The 20,826-nt window shown below is 38.1% G+C and overlaps 1 protein-coding gene across 10 annotated transcripts in view; it reads right to left on the minus strand.

Moving 5' to 3' along the window:
* Positions 1 to 48: 48 nt before the first annotated feature.
* Positions 49 to 20,826, minus strand: part of synj1 (synaptojanin 1) — a 35,077-nt gene continuing 14,299 nt past the window's right edge. For 2 of the 10 annotated variants that reach the window (XM_067433473.1, XM_067433472.1), the window contains exons 13-32: positions 19,831 to 19,854; positions 19,270 to 19,461; positions 17,241 to 17,325; positions 16,911 to 17,051; positions 16,587 to 16,779; positions 14,210 to 14,368; positions 13,974 to 14,130; positions 12,518 to 12,635; positions 12,141 to 12,353; positions 11,308 to 11,386; positions 11,037 to 11,199; positions 10,757 to 10,942; positions 9,685 to 9,723; positions 9,356 to 9,487; positions 9,132 to 9,164; positions 8,388 to 8,426; positions 8,095 to 8,141; positions 7,825 to 8,011; positions 6,705 to 6,979; positions 49 to 3,409 (exon numbers count right to left, since the gene is read on the minus strand). In XM_067433473.1, coding sequence (XP_067289574.1) covers positions 2,507 to 3,409; positions 6,705 to 6,979; positions 7,825 to 8,011; positions 8,095 to 8,141; positions 8,388 to 8,426; positions 9,132 to 9,164; positions 9,356 to 9,487; positions 9,685 to 9,723; positions 10,757 to 10,942; positions 11,037 to 11,199; positions 11,308 to 11,386; positions 12,141 to 12,353; positions 12,518 to 12,635; positions 13,974 to 14,130; positions 14,210 to 14,368; positions 16,587 to 16,779; positions 16,911 to 17,051; positions 17,241 to 17,325; positions 19,270 to 19,461; positions 19,831 to 19,854 — 3,365 coding nt within the window. In that variant the 3' untranslated portion in view covers positions 49 to 2,506. Of the gene's footprint in view, positions 3,410 to 5,665; positions 5,690 to 6,704; positions 6,980 to 7,824; positions 8,012 to 8,094; positions 8,142 to 8,387; positions 8,427 to 9,131; positions 9,165 to 9,355; positions 9,488 to 9,684; positions 9,724 to 10,756; positions 10,943 to 11,036; positions 11,200 to 11,307; positions 11,387 to 12,140; positions 12,354 to 12,517; positions 12,636 to 13,973; positions 14,131 to 14,209; positions 14,369 to 16,586; positions 16,780 to 16,910; positions 17,052 to 17,240; positions 17,326 to 19,269; positions 19,462 to 19,830; positions 19,855 to 20,826 lie in introns of all 10 variants that reach the window. The other 8 variants (XM_067433477.1, XM_067433476.1, XM_067433480.1 and 5 more) reach the window with 7 other exon arrangements.

Below are 20,826 nucleotides of genomic sequence, written 5' to 3' on the forward strand. Positions count from 1 at the left end.
TTGAAATATTTTGTCACATGTAATACGATCTGATAAATACCAATACAATTCATGTTGAATTACATTTATTATTGCATACATACAACATCGATTGCTCCATACATAAATGTGCACTTATGGTATGCACTTAAATTACAGATCGAGTACTCGTTACTGAATTGCGGATTTGTGGTTTGTGTATACATACATTTAAGATTAATACCACAGACTTTTGTTCACTACAGGGCTAAAAGCTACAAAGGAACGTTAACTTCACAAAAGGAGTTAATTAATTCCTATAAAACCTTGCTTCTTTTTAATAACTGGCGCTGGCAATTTCAGGTTTAACGCTTTCATTTCATACAGAACACCTGAACAAATGACTTCTAATGCCTTTGAATGTTAAAGTGGTTACGTTGTGTTTATCAGTCAACAAAAGAAAAATATATAGAGTTTATTATCCACAACCCGATACTTGTCTGTATTCTGGAAATGTTCACAGTTAGCGCTTTGGAATGCATTTTGGAATGGTTTTCTCATGCATTAGTACACATAATCTTGCTGGCTGGCTTTTTTCTGACCCCTTCCTCAACCAAACCCCAAATAGAGACAAACTTTTTAGTGCTTTTCAGGTTCAAAAATATATCTATAAGCTCAAAGCCAAAATATGTTGCTCAACACATCCCAGGCGAACATTCTGTACCTAAAATGTAAACGAGGAACAAAAGTACAAGTAAAATACTGCTTTCCTGAAATACCTACACGTTAACCAAGACTGAATCATTATGCCCTTGAGGGACATATAAAAAAATGCATAATATGAACTGCACACATAAAATCAGTGCCTGAAGGATGATCATTCACCCATAATGCATCATTACACAGTCTGGAAGGCTGTACAATCAACAAAAACAACTGAGGCTGAACCATTACTCAATAAGAATCCAATACACACTCTTGGGCGCTCAAACACATTTGAACTTCTCAAAAATGTCTAAGGCATTATTAAACAACATATGATGGTGGTTTTAAATATTATGGCATTCATGATCCATCTGTGACTTCCCCTTAAGATTATACCATACTTGATACCATAACAAATATATTCCTCTTTAAAGACATTATGCTATAATGATTCATAACAAAGATATCCGAATCTCTCAACATGACAACGCAAACACTCAAGCTCACTCGCACGAACAGCTAAAGAACACAGAAACAGACGTCACACTCCAAAATACAGCACAGTATTCCTCCACACAACAATAAATAGATTTATCAACAACCTGTTCATCGAAATTAAAAAAATATTTTCATTGAGCGAACACATTGCACAAAAGAAAGCATGACCAACATCCTGAAGGAGGAACCCACCAAATCAAACACGCACACTACACATTTGTTAAATACAGCAGTTCTGTCGTGAGCTTTGGATCTGATGAGACTGAAAGCGGATGTAAATACAGTGTCGATGAACGAGAGGGCCACCGTGACCCACGTGTGCTCTCTTCCGAGCTCTTCAGTGCACTTTAGATATGGCATGTATATGCTGCAAATATAAACACAATTCAGAACTACTTTACATTTTTCCCCACTAGGAAGACATATAATCACTATGAATATGTATAGAAGATATATTTTGACAAGCTAAGCACATTGCTCGTGCTACAGGATGCATGGGGTGGGAGGGGGTCTTTTGCTTGAACACCCATAGAAATTAGACCCTCGGTTTGAGTATGGAGTAAAGTACAGCAACTGTACTGCGCACACCACACTCTAAACATATAGGCAATAGAAACCAGAGAAAGATACATTCATAATGAGATCAACAACAAAACATATCTTGGCTCACTGTCTAGCCCATTTAACGGATATGATGGAGGTCGGAACCAGCCAGGCATTTTAAATCTGTGCGTTTGATGATAACACATTATACAGAATAAAGGGATATTTCACCAAAAAATGAACGATCTATCATCATTTACTCACCTTATGTCATTACAATTCAGTTTGACTTGCTTTCTTCAGTTGAACATATTCTGAAGAATGTTTCGACTGGCTTTGTGCTTACAATGGAAGTCAATGGGGTCCAAAACAACCCCAGGGAGACCCATTGAATGGACCAAAGGAAACGTTCAGGGTACTGACATGAGGGTGAGTAAATAATGAAACTGATATTTAATTTAATTTTTGTACATTTTTTACATCTGATTATGTAGCTTGATGCGGAATGATTGACGGTCTAAATGTGCAAATCTGGCCATTGTAAAATTTCACACACATATGCGTGTGCATGTATATGCAGGTTCATTTGCATCTCTGCCCATTATTTTAAAATCTTAAAAAAAACATACTGATACGCATAATTTCTTCTTGGTTTCCTGTCTGTATTGGGCTAAAAGAAAAAGCCAGATTCATTTATTTCGTACGAACTGGTCAACACTTCCACTACCGCACTTTTATACAAACCATACACTTATAGATACACAATAATATTTTCTCCATATTTCACATGTTCTCCGCTGTATCATCTCTCTGTAAATTCATTTATGGAAGGGATGTGGGTGTTTTTGATGCTGGTATTAGTCCTGGTTGGGATCGGAGGGGGGATCGTGGGGAACGAAGAGGTGGGAAGCGACGTCCAGTTGCTGTCCATGTCAAAACCTGAGCTGGGGAAGCTGCTCTGGGGTTGTGGGAAGGGAAGCGATGAGGCTGCGGGTATAAGTGGTTGGCCGATCCCAAATGCAGATGGAGCCTTTCTTGAAGGGAAGTCAAAGCCTGAGCTGGGGAAGCTGCTCTGTGGTTGTGGGAAGGGAAGAGATGAGGCTGCGGGTATAAGAGGCGACCCGGTCCCAACTGCGGATGGAGCATTTCTTGAGAAAAAGTTTGAATCGTCATCAAAGGTGACCCACCTTTGGGTCTGTTTGGTTGGGGCTGCTGCTGTAGCAGGAACTAAGGATTGTTGTCTGGAGAAAGATGGTGGAAGAGTGGAACTGTGAACCACAGCCGACATGGCCCTGTCCAGGCCAGGCTTGGCCGCTTGGGCCTGATACTGGGTGTAGAAATCAGGTGTGAGTGATCGGGGAGGGGAGGACAGCAGGTTGCCGGTGAAAGGGTTGGTGCTGTTGGGTCTGGGTTGGGTGTCTGCGAGGAACGGATTGGGGGATGAACGGAGGGTCTCCTGGGACTTGCTGCGAGAGGTAACGGGTGGAGGAAGGAGACATGGAGCGTAGCTGGTGTCAGGAGATGTGAATAGGGAGAGGGAGCTGGGTAACGTAGAGGAAGAAGAGGGGGAGGGGGTGGATGAGGAAGAGGAGCGAGGGAGAGAAGCGGAGAACGATGCGTTCTGGAAGAGGGACTGGTTGTTAAGCATGTTGAAGGGGTCTAGTTTCCATTGTGCTTCTCTTTCGACTCCATTCATGTCTTTGGCCTGGGGAAAGAAAAACAAATAAATCAAACTTATGATGTGATGAGAAGCTAGTACATACTGACGTTTTAAAGTCAACATGAAATCACATTTGAATGTATATATTGGGAATTGTTTTTGTAGCCTTCTTTAACCCTCCTTTTGTTTTTTTTAATGGTGATTTTTTTTTCTATTGGCAGTGAGCATTTTGCACAGTGTTTATGCACCCTCGCGTTTTAGCCGCCAGCTGCGCCTCAGGGTTTTGTAGTAGCGCTCTAAGTGCCTTAAGTTGGAAAAAAAATAGAATTAGTATGTCCCAAATTGTAGTATGTTGAAAAGAGTATTCCAAAGATACCCGGATGATTTACTATTTCCGGTCCGAATTCGAAGTGCGGATCGATGCGCACTCTAACGGCTGATATTGCCCATAACCCCCTGCGAGTTGGACGAGGATTCGATTAGAACTACAAATGCGGATAAAAAGTGTAAAAAAATGTGCGAGTCCGACGGTTAAGAAGAGAAGTTTAGATAAAGGGGTTTGAGTGACCAACTATCAATATTTAACCTGACAAAAATATATTTATTCAGTGTTGAAACACTTTTAACCAATGAAATACATGGAAACAAAGGTGACGAAATGTCCAGTTGATGTCACTAGCTATTCAATCAACATTAACCTTTGCCAGGTATGTCATTTCTCAGGGGATTACGGCTGTAGGACTAGTTAAAGCTGTACAGATGCAGCTGTGTTTACCCACTGTAGGCATCAGACAGCAATAACTTAACCTTTAAGTAATACATTTGTTTTCTTTTTCTAAACCTTGTGTCCGCGATTATGAAAAGTGAACGTGTTGCCATCAGTACGACTGTGGAAACAGCTGCTCCGGATGATCGGTTCCCTTCCCTGAAGTGTGTGTTTGTCTCGTCGTCAGATGCGCTGCTGTCTCTGGATGAGCTCCTTAAATTGTCCCACGGACATTCGAAAGTAAGTGCAGAACCGGCCATGATAAAGTTTTAGCTTCTGTACAAGATCAGCATCCTCCCCTTCAGACTCTCTGTTCTTTTAAGACTGGATGCACCCAAAACTTATTTTCGTTCTTTTAAATAAAATTAAAAGCCCATCTTCACTGAATGATGAAGTGCCCGTGTTTTCTCAGCTGTCGCCATGAATGTTTTGGAATGTTGGATCTCTGAAACGTCACAAATTCGTGTCGCGGCTGATGTGAATGGTTTTGACGCAAAATATTTGCATGCAAAATTCACTTTTTCGTTACGCCTCCGGTGTAAAAGGGCATTAAGAGTGTATTTTTATGTTTTATGAAATGTCATAACATTAACTTCACTGAAAAAGTATTTTAGATTATTTAGATCTCATTTACCCCTCCTAATAAATAATAGCCCCTCTTTGGCTGTTGGGGTCATTTATGACCCAGAACAGTAAAATTTGTACCATTTTTTTAGTTAAATAATATAACTCAGAAATTTCCCTCAAATAGTAGCAATACAATTATACACTTATTTTAGGTTATTTACATAGTAATTTAGTAAATTAGCTCCAAATTACTGAATGCACCTTTAAATATCCTGTTTCATTATTACAGACGTAAAATTAGTTGAAAACTCATGTTGTTTCATGTTGACTTTTAATTTTAAACAATGTTTATAACAAGTTTTGATAATCATGATGACTTAGTTACAACATAAATGGTGCAATGACAACTTAATAAAAATTAAAAACTGAAAAATGTATTTAAAAGTTTATTAAAGTGTCTATTATAAAACAAACACCAGAAAATATGATTAGTGTGCTAATCATATAGATAAGTCTACAAGAGCCAATGTGAGGCTATTTACTAATATAATTGCTTTTTCTTGTCCAAGAAACACTGAAAACAGCTACAACAGATATCACAGATTAAAAACAAACAATACCCACAACAAATACTGGATGGCACTTTCCTTGAACCCCTTGTTGAACTTAATAAACCTCAAAACTAGGTCCTTTGTTTATATATATATATATATATATATATATATATATATATATATATATATATATATATATATATATACACACACACACATTATTATCAAGGGGTTCAAGTTAAGTTTTACATTATAATGTTCTGATATTCAAAATAAATAAGGTCAAATTAAAGATGGAAAGGGAATAAACAACTATAACATGGAGGATCCTATATGTATGAGCACCCCATACATCGTGACTACAGGCTATGGTGCCATGAAGACGTAAATACTAGAAATTACTTAATCCAGTACCTGTCAACCTGAGGATTGCTCCTGCTAGTGAAAGAGAGAGACACATGCATCAAGAAGAGCGAAACATGACTATGAGAACCACCTGGACAAAGTCGTTATTACTAGAAAAGTAAAAAAGAAAGAGGAAGAGGCCCATAGAGCAGGTTATTGACCCCAGGATGGGATCTCGTGGGTCCTTAGAAAAGAAACAATTATGTACGCACACTGAAGTTACAGCTCCATACAATATATACTTTTTATTTTTAAACAGCACAACGCTTCGAACGATCAGGTCTTCATCAGGCACATTGGTTCAATGGGGGCTAATGAAGACCTGATCAGTATAAACATCGCACTGTTCATAGACTAGATTGCCAAAAGTTTTGAGACGCCTGCCTTTACATGCACATGAACTTTAATGACATCCTATTCTTAATCTGTAGGGTTTAATATGGAGGTGGCTCACCATTTGAGCTATAACAGCTTCAACTCTCCTGGGAAGGATTTCCACAGCTCTCAACGCACTTTTCTTGAGCTAATCTGAAGACCACAAAAAGTTCTGAGGTCTGCGATGTGGTGCATGTGATGACCCCGCTCTGATTTTACGTGGCCTATCACTTTGTGGCTGAGTTGCTGTTGTTCCCAATTGCTTCCACTTTGTTATAATATCACTAACAGTTGACCATAAGATATTTAGTAGTGAGGAAATTTCACAAATGGACTTACAGGTGGCAATATATCATGTTACCATGCTTGAATTCACTGAGCTCCTGAGAGCTACATTTTTTTGTAGCATGTTACAGCCTTCAGATAGGAAGAAAATATATCTGACCCAGCAGACTCACTGGAGCTATAATTTCAATGCGCAGACATAATTTTTCTTTACTATTCATTGTTTATCTTTTTTTGTCTTGCACCTGAGCCCAGCTTGGGTTTAGGATGTGCAAATTTTTTTGTAATTTTTTTTATCTTGTATGTCCTTGCCTTTTTAGAAGAGTGTTGCTCTTCATCACAATAAAACATAGGGCTTGTGTCTTGACATCTACGCAAAAGGACTAACCTGGGTTGTAGGAGGAGGAGCAGACTCAGGTGGCAGTGTGTGAGAGGACCGGCTCCGGGGTGGAGGCTTGGGAGATGCTAGTCCAGGCTGAGGGGTGGCAGCGGGTGCAGCAGATGCTAGGGTGGCCTGCTGAGGCATCATAGGGGCAGACATAGTGGGCAGCATTGGTGGAGGAAGCTGGGCTTGGACAGGAGGCTGCACTGGTGACATAGACTGAGGCTGCATGGGTGATATCATCTGAGGTCTCATGGGACCTGGCAGTGCAGGGGGTGGACCTGAAAGACAGAAACGCAGGGTTAGTGGTTAAAAATTGGTTAAAATGGTGAAACACACACATACATATTATATATATATATATAAGATTGTATAAAATATATCAATAATTATATAAATCATATATAATATAATCATATAAAATTATATATACATTTTTAAAAACTTTCAAATTAAAGTGCCCCATTAGGCAATTTTAAAGTTTCTAAAGGTTTACATGCATCCAAGGTCCAAAAACAGTTAGAAGATTCACCTCTCCTTTTCGCGAGCCTACTCTGCTCTGATTGGTCAAATGGCTCAATCTGTTGTGATTGGTCTACTGCTTACAGTGTGTATCAGAAACTGAATGCCTATTACCATACATGAATTTCAGCTCTGGAGGCTTCCTCAGCACTTGATACAGTGGTATGAACAGTAACGATGGCATCGGCGTATCAATTGCAGTGCAAGTCCACATCCTTTTTAAGTGCACGCAATGCACCACAGAAAACGGTGTCTTCTCGAAATGCCAACATCAACAACTTATACCAAACTCCTCCAAGCCTCAGCTACAATTACAGTGTTTGAGGGCGGGCCAAAGTAGATATTGTTCACTGGGAACTAGTGAAAACCATAGGCTGGCATTATGCTAATTTGTTACATTGTTACATATGTAACAGGAAGTGTTCAGAATCGGTTCTTTCTTCTAGAAAACAATCATTTTACTTGTCATGCCCCCTGATGTTTAAAACTTTGCAGACACAATGCATGAAAAGGTAATATTTAAGAAATCATAATAGGGCAGCACAGAAATGTATATATACAAATTATAATATAAAAGTAAAATTAATAGAAGTGTTTAACAAACCCAGAGGCAGCTCGGATGGCTTGCTTTGGGGTTCAGGAGTGGGTCTTGGAGCTCCAGGGTGATTATCAGGTGCAGGTCGAGGGGCCCCAGGATGCACTTCTGCTATGGGTCTGGGGGCCCCGGGATGAGCCGGAGGAGGGGGTCTAGCCTGAGGAGGGACACTGATAACTCCTGCTCGAGGTGGGATCTAAAGAGAAATCATAATATTTAACATGATAAACATCTTATTTTTTTGCTTTTAATAATATTCATGTCATTTAGCCCACCCACCGGCCTTGGGGCACCTCCAGTGGCTGATCCGGTTGCTTGACCTCGACCTGAAAAACAGCCGATGCCATAATCAAACATTCAGTAATACGTTTGTGAAAATATCAGAAAACCTATATTTTGAACTTGTCCAATTCAATTACCAGTCAAGTCTATAATACAAAATTAAAAACATAAAGTGTTATAATTTCATGCTAAAACTAGCCTGAGGCTTACAGTCATGGCATGAAGGCCCGAATGTCATTTTCTGTCAGTTACAGATGTATGATGTTTTGATGAGCGAGATAAGAACTCACCAGCTACATCTGCACGTGCTAATGCTGGGCTTTTTTGTCCTTTTGTCAGCATGAGGGAAAAAGTTATTACAAATTTCAAAATTAGTTTTGCACCATGTTACAGCCTTCAGCTAGGGAGAAAATATATCTGAGCCAAAAGACTCCTTACCTAATGGAGAGATCATTTATTTATTTCTCTATTCAACTACAAAAGCTACTTCTTCCTAATAATTCAACCCAGCACTTCACACTTGAAAACTAAATCAAAATCATTGGAACAACTGAGACTTCATGCACTGCTTCCCGGCAAGATGGTCGACTTGAACACTCTTGTCCCCCATAAATTAGTCTATTTCAGTTAGCAAGTGCAGGAGGTCTCAACTGACCAGGAGGTCACAAGGACGAACACAGCAAGAATCTTCTCAAGTCTAAATTTCTTTCAGAAATTACCTTCATAATCAGTCAGATCAAAGTCTAGATTGAGAGGCTCAGCAAAGCCTTTGAAAGAAAATTAAAATCGTTTCCAAAAAAAATTACATCATGAACAAAAATACAGTTTCTAGAGTGCAAAGAGTTTTTTTTAAATCCACAAAAAGCTAAAATTACAATGTGGCTGAGGAAAAGCCTTTGAAACGCTACCAAACAGAACACAAAACTGCATCATCGTGCATTACATTCAAAAAAGTTAGCCAGACACTTTTAATATCTAGGCCCACCTAATATCAGGTGCAACTAACCAACTGACAACATTATGTACAGCATTACCTGCTGAATCTCTCCTATCAGGTGTAGAACCTCCTTTAGAAACATTGTAAAATGCGAATGAAATCAAAAAACAAGTGACAAATTAGTATTTAATGTAGTGAACACATTTGTTTGTGTGTTTCAATCCCAGGTAATTTGTGTCATTTGGATTTTGACTTCTGGTGAGAAAAGATCAGACAATTGTCATGCCTGTGTTAACATTGACAAAGAATTCATAGTTGTACCTGAGGGTGGTGGTGGGCGCTGTGGAGGGGCAGGCCGGGCCGGTGGGGCATTGGGGCGTGGAGGAGGGGGGCGCTTTGGCTCTAGTCCCTGAAATGAAGAAACTCCAGCTGGCTGACCATCGACCGGAGAACCTGAGCAAAAAAAACACAAAAAAACATCCCATTATCAGAGCCGCCAAAACAACAGCCTGAGGTATTTAGCTCCTCTTATCGCACTGCAAACCACACTGAAGCCTTGAGACACACACATACATTCATTTAGACACACTCTAAGAGCTCAGGAACCACTGAAGCACATCAGCAACACCTCTACAAACAGCACTCTTTACCTGCCAGTTCCCTTCTAATGCATGCTGGGCTTAATCCTCCTTTTTGCAGTGTAAAAACAAAGGAAAATTATTTTACTGGAATTTGTGTATGTGGAGATTAGTGAGCAATTTTCTAGATTTAAAGGGTTACTTCAGTGATTAGCATATTGCTTTGTATCAGTAGAAACCCTGGAGTATATTCAAATGATTGTGCTTCCCCGCCTCATATTCCCCTGAGATAAGAGTTTTATGCATTTTATTTCTGGAAAAAAAGAAAATAATTTTTGGCCAAAGGCTAAAGACTACAGCTAGCAGAGGGAGCCATTTCCGCATGTTTTCAACCCGCGCATGAGGGATGGGAGATCACACTCACAGCTCAGCTCGCAGCTGCAGGCATTCATGGAAACGGAGCTATGGTGAGCAATGTAAGTGTTTTAACTTCTCAAATGAATTTCTATGAAAGGTAAGCTTCCAAAGACATGAACTGAAAATGCGCCAGACTGAACACGCGTTGTGAATGTATGCCGCGAGTGTGGTCGCGATTACCTCAGCTCTCATCACGAGAGCTCATTCATGACAGTAAATGTAATCTGACTCCTGCAGCGATAGTGCTTACTGATACTGATTTTTTTTAAATATTAATGATAGACATTGAACATTACAGTATAATCCAAAGCTATAATTTCCAACAAATATTAGGCCTTAAAAAAACAACAATTTGTAATTTTAATTTAACTTAAAACAATCTTCACATAAACCAATTTTAATACATCTAGTTTTCCTGTGGCCTTCATATATAAATCAATATACAGAAATTTTACAAAGTTATCAAACACTCATTTATTTCTGTGATGCCAAAGCTGATTTTTCAGCATAATTACTCCAATCTTCAGTCACATGATCCTTAATATGCTGATTTGATGCTTTTTTTTCAATGATTTTTACCAGTGTTTTACTTTGATGATTTTTATTCTTTGATGATTTAATTCTGAACTGTAGTGTATAAATAAAATGTAGTAAAATAGTAGATAGTAAAAGGTTTCAAGCAGAAGGTTTCATCTATGATGAGTAGAAATAAAAATATCAGCACTACCCTGTGGTGGTCCAGCGGTGCGTGGGGGGGCTCTACTGGGCCGGATGGGGGGTGCAGGCTCTCCATGGGTAGGAGAGGGGCAGGGGCTGCTGCGTGGGGATGGGTTGGGGGACGATCCTAGATCCATGCCTGCTCCAGGCTGCAGGTGCTGGGGTAAAATATCCTCAACCTCCTCGTCCACATCACCTGTCAACACAGCAATAAAAAACTCCATACTGTCCCATATTTCCATAGGTTCAAGTTGCATTTTGGAACCATGTAAACCAAACAGATGCCAAACCTTCCATATCATACTCTTCTCCCATGTCAGAGTTTTCTGCCAATAGGGTGGAGCTGGTGGACGTTGGGATACTGCCGCAGATTCTCTCCACACTCATTTCTTCCTCTAGACTCTTTATCCAACCAGGACACCTCAGACGAATGTCTATAGTCTTTCCATTCACCTGCATGTGGACAATTAGATTAACTGTCAGTATTATGATACAGTATAATGCATGCCAATTTTATTTTTTATTAAATAATGAAACTTATTGTACAGTAAATTCACTTACAGTAGAGGCACTCAAAGACAGAGCTGCCAGTGCGGAGTATCCCTCCAAAAATGTCACCCACATTTTCTCTTCAACAAACCTGTCCAGGAAAAATAATTATTGCTCAAAAGTGTGGGGTCAGTAAGAGTAAAAAAAAAAGAAACAAGTTTTGTTTTAGAAAAAAGATTCTCATGCTCACCAAGGCTGCATTTATTTCATTTATATATATATTTTACGTCTATACGTTTTTAAATGTTATTTATTACTCTGATGGCAAAGTTAAATTCAGTCTTCAGTTTCACATGATCCTTCAGAAATCATAATAATCTGCTGATATTAGCACTCGAGAGACATTTCGTATTATTATCAATTTTGAAAACAGTTTTTTCTGCTTCAAGGAAATAGTTCCCCCAAAAATTTAAATTCTGTCATTTACTCACCCTAAAGTTGTTTCAAACCTGTATGAGTTTATTTTCTTCTGTTGTAGATATTTTGAAGAATGTTGGCAATCAAACAGTTGACTATGGAAGTTACTGTCAACTGTCTGGTTACCGACATTCTTTAAAATCTCCTCTTTCAACATGAAATTGAGTAAATTATGACAGAATTTTCATTTATGGGCGAACCGCCCCAAAACCATCCCACCTTTAATATTTTTGTAGATTAACAGAATTTTCTTAAGAATATAATTTATTTATAACAAAAATCTTTTGTAAAATTATAAATATCTTAGCTGTCACATTCCTTGTCCTTTAAATTTTTTTTTTTTTTTTAACTTTTTGTAAGTGTATAAATTAAATCAAGTTAAATAGCAATTAAATATAATTTAATTATATATGCAAAAATATTCTTGCCTGATAAGAATAACCTCGCCAAAATTAGCAAACTTGTCCAAAAGTTCGTCGATTAAAGCATCATCAAAGAAGTCATCAGGACCAGAAGCACAGAGAGAGACGAGGATGGTTCCATCGGGTGGACCCTGCAGGGCGATCACCTCCTTATACACCTGATGTCTGGCCTCTGGATCCACCTCAAGTACGTCCATGTCGATGATGGCCACCACAGGCCTTTCCAGAGACAAATGTTAATGGCAATAGAACTGTGGTCTCTAACACAAAAGCTTATATAGTTCACAATGTGATTTAACTATCTGATCCTGATCATTGTGGCAATAAGGACAAAGATAGACCTGAATGTTGCCAGTGTAAATCCTGAAAGTTGTCTCTCTCACCTGTGATCAGAGGTTTTGAGCTCTGCTCTACCATAGTACTTGAGCTCTCCAGGGCTCCATGGGTACTGGTCTTCCTCATTCACTGGGGCTCCTACTACATTTAACTCCAATTCTTCTGCTGTAAAACACACACAGGCAGATCTAGTCAAAATTGTAACTTCCGAGAGCAGTGCAAGCTGTTTTATACTGCGTTTCAAATTAGTTTTTTGTTTAAAGGGTTACTTCAGCGATTAGCATATGGCTTTGTATCAGTAGAAACCCTGGAGTATATTCAAATGATTGTGCTTCCCCCCTCATATTCCCCTGAGACGAGAGATTTATGCATTTTATTTCTGGAAAAATACACAGAATTTCATTACTACAGTCTTGGTGAGTATTCACGCAAACATCTGTTATGTCTTATGTGAATGTTTGATTAACTGTTGGGGGGAAAACATCTGATGTGTAGCATTATTTAGGGTCCTGTCTGTTTCATTAACTCTTTTACCGCCAAACACAGAATTTTCCATTATTTGTTAGAAAACGCTTCCAGGCCAAAACCAGAATTTTCAGTGTTTTCACTGTCAGACGCTAGGGGGCGCTATTACACATCTTCTGAATGAGTACTGAATCTCCTGATCAAAACACACACGAGGAAGACGCAGTAAAACAAGCGATCGCATGTAATCATATGAATATAAAAAATAACGTGATCATCATCATTAAACAGCATATGAATCAAAAATATCTAATGTTACTGAATGAAATGTGGATCGATCTACAGGACTGTACAAGCATTAGAGGTGTTGATGGACTCGATCTACTCCATCTGTGTTTGATAAGCATTCTAAATTTGATCTGGATACAGTCTTTCACTAAAGTTAGATTTTCTCAGTTTTTTGTTCAAAATGTTGCTTTTTTTTAATTAAACTTACCCATATTCAAGTGTTGATGAAAAAGGAATGCATAAAGTTAGAATAAAACATTTTTCTTTTTAAAAGAAGAGGGTCAACTATTTATTTTGATATATGACATGCTCAGATATTCATTAAACAAAATATTCTATGGGCTATTCGATTTTTTGAAAATTGTCAAAAACCCTGGAGGTGGCTCTGGCATCTTTTTTAATAAACGCTGCCGGGGAAAGAGTTAATTTTAATCAAATAATTGTTGTATCATGGAAAAAAAATCCCTATATATATTTGGTTTTGACTTCGTGTGTGTGAAATTTGGCATTATTACCAGGGATTTTAAGGTATGGTTGCTAGGTGATTTTGTTTGGGGACCTTTAGAAAACTCGATTATTCTCAAAATTGACTTGCTGACTCTATTGACATCAAACAGGTGCAGCTCAGTAATTGTTTGTCCGATTAAATCAAATCATTTTGAAAGGTAAAATAACTAATCGTTTAAAAATTGCTTATTGTGATGCATTTTACCAGCATGGGTCACAAATTATTTTTAATATGATCCTCACCAGTTTTATCAAAGTTCCACTTTCTTCTCTTCCACAGCACACGGTCAGTCCAGGCCGGTGTGCGGCACTTCTCACTGGTGTCGTAGTCCTCCGAGAACAGGTCATATTTGTAAGTGGGGGCAAAATCCAGCTTCCCTTCAATAAAACCTTTAAAAACCTGGAATATGAATGAAACATTTTTTTAAGAATAGTAAGGAAAAAAAGGTTTTCTAATATAACTGTTTTTCCTAAACTACCTGTCCAGCAGTCTTCTGCTCCACCAGTTGATCTCCAGCGATCAGTGCATCCCAGTTCTGCTGTCTGATCAGCTCCTTCACCTCTTCATTAGGGATATTTATTCGGTAATTGAAATCTCCACACCAGAACACATAATCATGGGAGTAAAGGAGACGACCCTAAAAAAATTAAATATTCATAATTAAATAATTCTACTATATTTTTAGCATTTATTAAATGATACATATTATATAATATTATTTAAGAATAAATATAAATAATAAATTAATATGTATTATTATTATGCATTTAATAATATTACTAATATTAACAGTTATTTAACACTGACTACGTTTACATGGACAGCAGTAATCTAATTATTGACCTTATTCTAAATAAGACAATATTCTGATTAAGGTGTTTACATGAGTTGCTTTTAGACTACTCCGTTCATGTTCCCGTTTTACATGTGCTAGAACATAGATCGATTATGGCACGTCATTACGTCCCCATGCCACGCTATGTTCTCCAACATCCAATCATAGCGTGACTTTGGCAGGTCTGTTAATTTTATGGGCTCAGTAAACCCGCTAACTTCACCTGCGGGTGTCGCTGTTGGACAGTGTTACTTTACATTAAGAAGTATAACAAAACATGCGTTTTTATAATTAAATGTTTTATATCTACATTTACGTTGATTTATTTTTGTAATATGTATTGCCTCTTTTTTTTTTTTTTTTGAAGAGACACTGCCCCTCTTTCCTCCTTATTGACAGCCTACATTTAGAATAATAGCTTTGATTAATTATGAAAAAGGTTTAAAAATCATGACTCTTTGGATTGTTTTTCCTGCCGTCGAGCCACGGGCGTTCACTGAATGACCCACCTGGTTTGCGATTACAGATACAAACTTATTGTATTTTACTTTTACAATGAGCATAATAATTACAACAACAACAAAAAATAGAGAGAGAGGACGCAGTGTTCACAATGAACAGTCAAGTAAAACACACACCGCGCCCATAGCAACGACGTTTATGGCAACGACTTTTCAGACTGACAGATCCGTAAAAGATAAACGCGACTTTTCCACTATTTGTTACTGTTTTGTACACGTTGTTATATTAAGTATAATTCCAATTCGGTTTTATTGGCCACAATATTATCGATGATTGTTGAAAGGGGCACTTTTGATTAATTTTCAAAAAGGGCAGAGGCTCCAACCCACAAAGCCTCCCCTCTGCACTTCCCTGGTGTGCGTAACGTTATGTGTCCTGTCACAAAATGCGGTGAAATCTCCGACATGACATTAATAGTTAGATTAAGGTGTGTACATGTCTCTGATAATGCGACTAAATTAGGCATACTCCACATGTCTTAATCCGATTTATGTTTAGTTAGATTATGACTTTAATCAGATTAAGGTAATTAGAAATCGCTGTCTACATGGTAGCCTCTTAATCAGAGTATTGTCTTAATCAGATTAATATCGGAGTATTGTTGTCCATGTAAACGTAGTCACTGTTATAATCAGCCAATTATGTACTTAAGATAACTACTACTACAAATATTGATTAGAAAAATTAACTAATTAAATCCCACATTTTTCTGTAATAAATCAAGATTCGTCGCACCTAACATTTAAAGTATTTTAACTGTATTTTTACATTGTAATAATTTCACATTTGATCTCCAAACGAATGTTGAAACAACAAAAAGACAGTACATTTTAAATATTTTTATCTGACAGTTAGGAAAAATTCTGATATTAAATAAAGTTATCAAACACTTTGGTCTTCACTGCATAATTTATAAATTAAATACAGATTCATTTTTATTAAAACTACAACAGTTATTTGTTTAAAAGAAAAGAAGTGAAGGATTTTGTTCTTTTGTTCTTCGATTAACATGACAGACAGCAGCATGTTTATTAGGCTGCTGTCACTTTAACAAGTGAAGTGTCACGCACATGACACAAATCTGACACCCATTTTTACCCAACTCTATACATTAATTTAAGGCTGTGCTCACGAGGATACTCCACAAACATTTTGGCATGCGTTTGTGTGTTTTTGTCCTTTCAAGTGTGAAAGAGTGTGCAAGTGGGTGTGTATCGCAGACAGGAGATTCACAGACTGCACTTAGTTCTCTTTTGTGTCTTAAACACTTTTGTGCCTTGTGTGCTTGAATGGTTTAAAACCATTTGCTTGAATAAAAGCGTGATGCTTCGTTAATTGTGTTAAATATTTGTAACGCATTAAACTGAAAAAAAAAAAGATGAAAAATGAGTTCATGCATTCATTTTGACTCCCCTACTACTAATATTATTATTATTTTAAAAAGGAGGTGGTCATAACCTGGACAGAAGTAACACAGTTTTCCATCATAAAGGATTACCATAGGGAAGGACAGTTTGCGTGCAATTTCATTGTAGTCATCGTTCCTCTCTTTGACCTGTGACTGGCCAGCGGCAAAATGTGAGCACACGAAGCAGATGCTAGTGGTGTGGAAGAGCATGCGAATAGCCACGCCTCCTTTATTACCAGTGGCCCCGCCCATTCCAGTCTTTACTGTATCAACAGCAACATCCCTATTACAAAAAACAAAACAATACAAAATATGAGAACAGAGCAGTCATTAAACCCACTTAAATACTTGAAATGATCGTACTAATTTGCCAGCCATCAAATCCACTTTTACGGCACAAGTGTGTGAGAATACCTGATGAACGGTGCATGCTGAGGGCGTATGAAGACGAACAGACACACACCCACCAGCTGCTCTGAGGCCAGCAGCACGTATCTTTGATCTCGTGAGATGTTCTTTTGCAGTTCTGCAGCCCACAGCTTCTGATTCGTGGTGCTGCCAGGGAAGAAAGAAAAGTTAAACAGCTCTCACAGGAATGAAAGGATGACGATATCACAGAGAATACAGATTGAAAGATATTATTATAGCACATCACAACCACTGGCGACAGGAAATGTAACTTCTGCTTATTATGTAACTACAACCAGGGAACGCTGAAATCTCTAACGTCAGGTTAGTTCTTACCTTGCACTGACAATATTGCCAGCATTCAGCTCCACCATTTCCTCAAAGCCAATGGCAAAGATGTCCACAGGGTTGGATTTGCTATCTGCACGATAAAACAGTCTGAGACTCTAATATAAGAAGCCACTAAAGTATTTTCACTAGTCATTTAAAGGGTTAGTTCAACCAAAAATGAACATTCTGTCATTAATTACTTACCCTTGCGTAAGTCCTCCGTTCATCTTTGGAACACAAATGAATATATTTGTGTTGAAATCCGATGGCTCAGAAAGGCTTTTATTGACACCAATGTCCCAACCATGAATCGATACATTGATTTATAACGTTAGAATCTGTTTTGAAATCGGCCCATCACTATATAAGACATTAGTGGGGGTTTTTGCGCACAAAAAAATTATTCTCGTCGCTCCGTAAAATGATTGTAGAGCCACTTTAGTGAGATGGACTTTTTAACGTCTTTAGTGCCTTTATGGGTCTTGAGAGAGGAAATGACATTGGTGTCAGTAAAAGCCTTTTCAACAAATCGGATTTCAACAAAAATATCTTAATTTGTGTTCCGAAGATGAATGGAGGCCTTATGGGTTTAAACATGAAGGTAAGTAATTAATGAGAGAATTTTCATTTTTGGGTGAACTAACCCTTTAACTGACAGATATTAAAGAGGACATATTAAGCTTTTTTATAATTTCAACTTTCTTTATTGTGTAATGTTGCTGTTTGAGCAACGCAAAGTCCACTCCAAAGGGAAACATATAATCACAATATTCCTTATTTAAATAATTCCCGCCCAAGGCATACACAAAAAAAGAGACAAGGCCTGGTGGTGTTGCGTTAAAAGTGCATTGTCACCATGTCAGGTGTCCCAGTTTTTTTTCAGCAATCATTTTCCAGGACATTTTCAATTCAATTCAGGACATTTTCAATTCTACTCATTTTCAACCTTCTATGGGGTTGTGGGCGGGGTCGGGGGTGACATAAATCCTCACATAGACCCATAATAATAATACTTTTATTTTGTACCTGTGCTCTTCCTACTTGTATAACAACTTAACAAGTAGGAAATATACATTGTTATCAGTTTGCACTGCATACATTATGAATTATATATAGATTAATCCTTATTAAAGGTACTGAAGTTATTTAGTCAAGAGCAGAGCATATTTAGTGAGCAATTACTTTTGTTCTTTACACTGTCATTATAAGTGGTTACTGTCACTTTAAAAGATCTTCCGCTGTCGCACATGATATGGATGTGAAATGCTGAAGTTGCTGCAGTTACAAAACGCATGATTGTCCCTCACCCCGCTCCTCTTCAGAAAATTTAATTTGCTGTCCCATTGATCACGGTATGTACACGAGGGTTTTGTTTTTTTGGCAGGAGTGCCTTCCGTCTCTATTGTTACGTCCATCATCCGTCTCTGTTTTGTTTTAGCTTTTTTCCCGCGTTGTCACTCCTCATCCGACCTCACACACTAACCTCGCGACAGTACTGTAGGCCTATTACTGTAGGCTACTGCAGATGGCAGTTATCGCTAGGCTAGTTACAGAGCTCAGATTGTAAATGTTTTTGTTTTTTTCCTCCGGTATTACTATTTTTTAATAACGCACGTTAAAATACGGGATATACAGGGAAATACTAATACGGGAGAACGGCGGGAAAGAAGGGTAAATTACGAGACTTTCCTGGCCAGAACGGGATACTTGACAGGTATAATTCTACTACAATGGAAATAAAAGACTTTTTTCACAGTCACAACACAACACAATGATCCAGCCAACCAATCAGAGCACATTGTGCTTTTCCAAAGACTGGAACTAGAGAGCGTTACTGACAAACTAGGAAGCAAAAATGAAAAATTTGTGAAAAATAAGGTGTGTATTTTTAACATTCAACATGAAAAACTATTCTAGTAGATCCTAAAATCAAGACTATAAAAGGGCATAATAGGTCCTCTTTAAATACACAGCAAACAAAAACTATGATTTCATTTTAAAGTATCATTTATATTGACTTTGCATCAACACATACCCTGGAATTCTGGATGACCGGCTTTCTTTGGGGCATCCAGGAGCCAGTCATTAAGCGTGTGGTTACGAAACGCAATGCTGCGGAATTGCTTGCCCCCATTCACGTTCCATGTACCCACACACACTCTGATCTTCTTGGGTTGGGTGTACTTGTAGTGGTTCTGACACATGCCCAGAAGCACTCTGGGAGATGCTGAAAACAGTAAGGGAGACAAATTCTTTATTAAAAAGAAAAACCTACATTAAAATGATTAATGAGTACTAAAGTTGATATGAAATCATATCTATGGAACTAATGGCCAGAGTGCACAAAAGAAAAGGTAAAGCATATGACATTGACAAAACCACTATGGAGACAGATCAGACAGATTCAATTCTATCCTTGAAAGATGGACAAAATTATATGTTGTATTTAAAACAAGATTACAAAGCAATTAAAAAGGAAGATTAAAAGGAAAAACATCCAGCACAGTGTCAGAGAGGCACCAAAATAAACACTGAGTTTATGAAACATGGAACCATAAACAGTTATGGATTTATGGCTGGTTTGTGTATACTGTACCTGACTGTAAAATGGGCTCAGAGACTAACATCGTAAGCATTAAGGAGAAAAAGAAAGAAAAAAAGGGAGAGGGGGAAGAGAGAGAGGTTACCAGTTAACAGTTAGCCGTTAGACAGATAACAGCATTAGTCATCTGGTTCAGACCTAATCTCACACCCAAAGCAGCCGGGAGCTGCAGATTAGCACGCTAACATTAGGAAACTCATTAAGATCAACATTCACATGCTGAAATCAGTCCACTACAGCAGACAGATCCCATAAAGCATGACCCCAAACACAAAACACCAAAAGTGAAGAGCATGTTAGAAACCACCTGAAGCTGAAACGGTATCATTTGAATGTATCAATCATTTAAGTAATTCTCAAATCTAAACAATTATGGCTGTTACCTATAAAAATCAAATGACTATAATATAATAAAGAACAACATATTTAGTACAATAGACACTTCATCATTTTAATAAATGTCCAAAATGATTAACTCTGTCCATTGGCAGAATTTATTATATGGTATAGGGTGCCGTGACACATGAAAGAGTACAAAATCTCTGGATCAAAACACAGGCGGAAAAGAAGCAAGAACAAGCGATAGCATATATAAGGAAATGAATATGTAAAATAAAGCGATCTTCAACATTAAAAAGCATATAAATAAAAAATGCTGTTGAAATGTTGACCCAGGACGATATAGCTATAGGACTGTGAAGCTTTGGGGGTGTTATAATAATAATAATAATAATAATAATACGTTCAATTTATATAGCGCTTTTCAAGGCACTCAAAGCGCTTTACATAGAAGGGGGGAATCTCCTCAACCACCACCAATGTGCAGCATCCACCTGGATGTTGCGACGGCAGCCATATTGCGCCAGAACGCCCACCACACACCAGCTTAAGGTGGAGAGGAGACCGAGTGATGAAGCCAATCAGGATATGGGGATTATTAGGAGGCCATGATGGACAGGGGCCAATGGGCAAATTTGGCCAGGATGCCGG

This window comes from Pseudorasbora parva, chromosome 23, assembly GCF_024679245.1.
Source record: "Pseudorasbora parva isolate DD20220531a chromosome 23, ASM2467924v1, whole genome shotgun sequence".
NCBI lineage: Eukaryota > Metazoa > Chordata > Actinopteri > Cypriniformes > Gobionidae > Pseudorasbora > Pseudorasbora parva.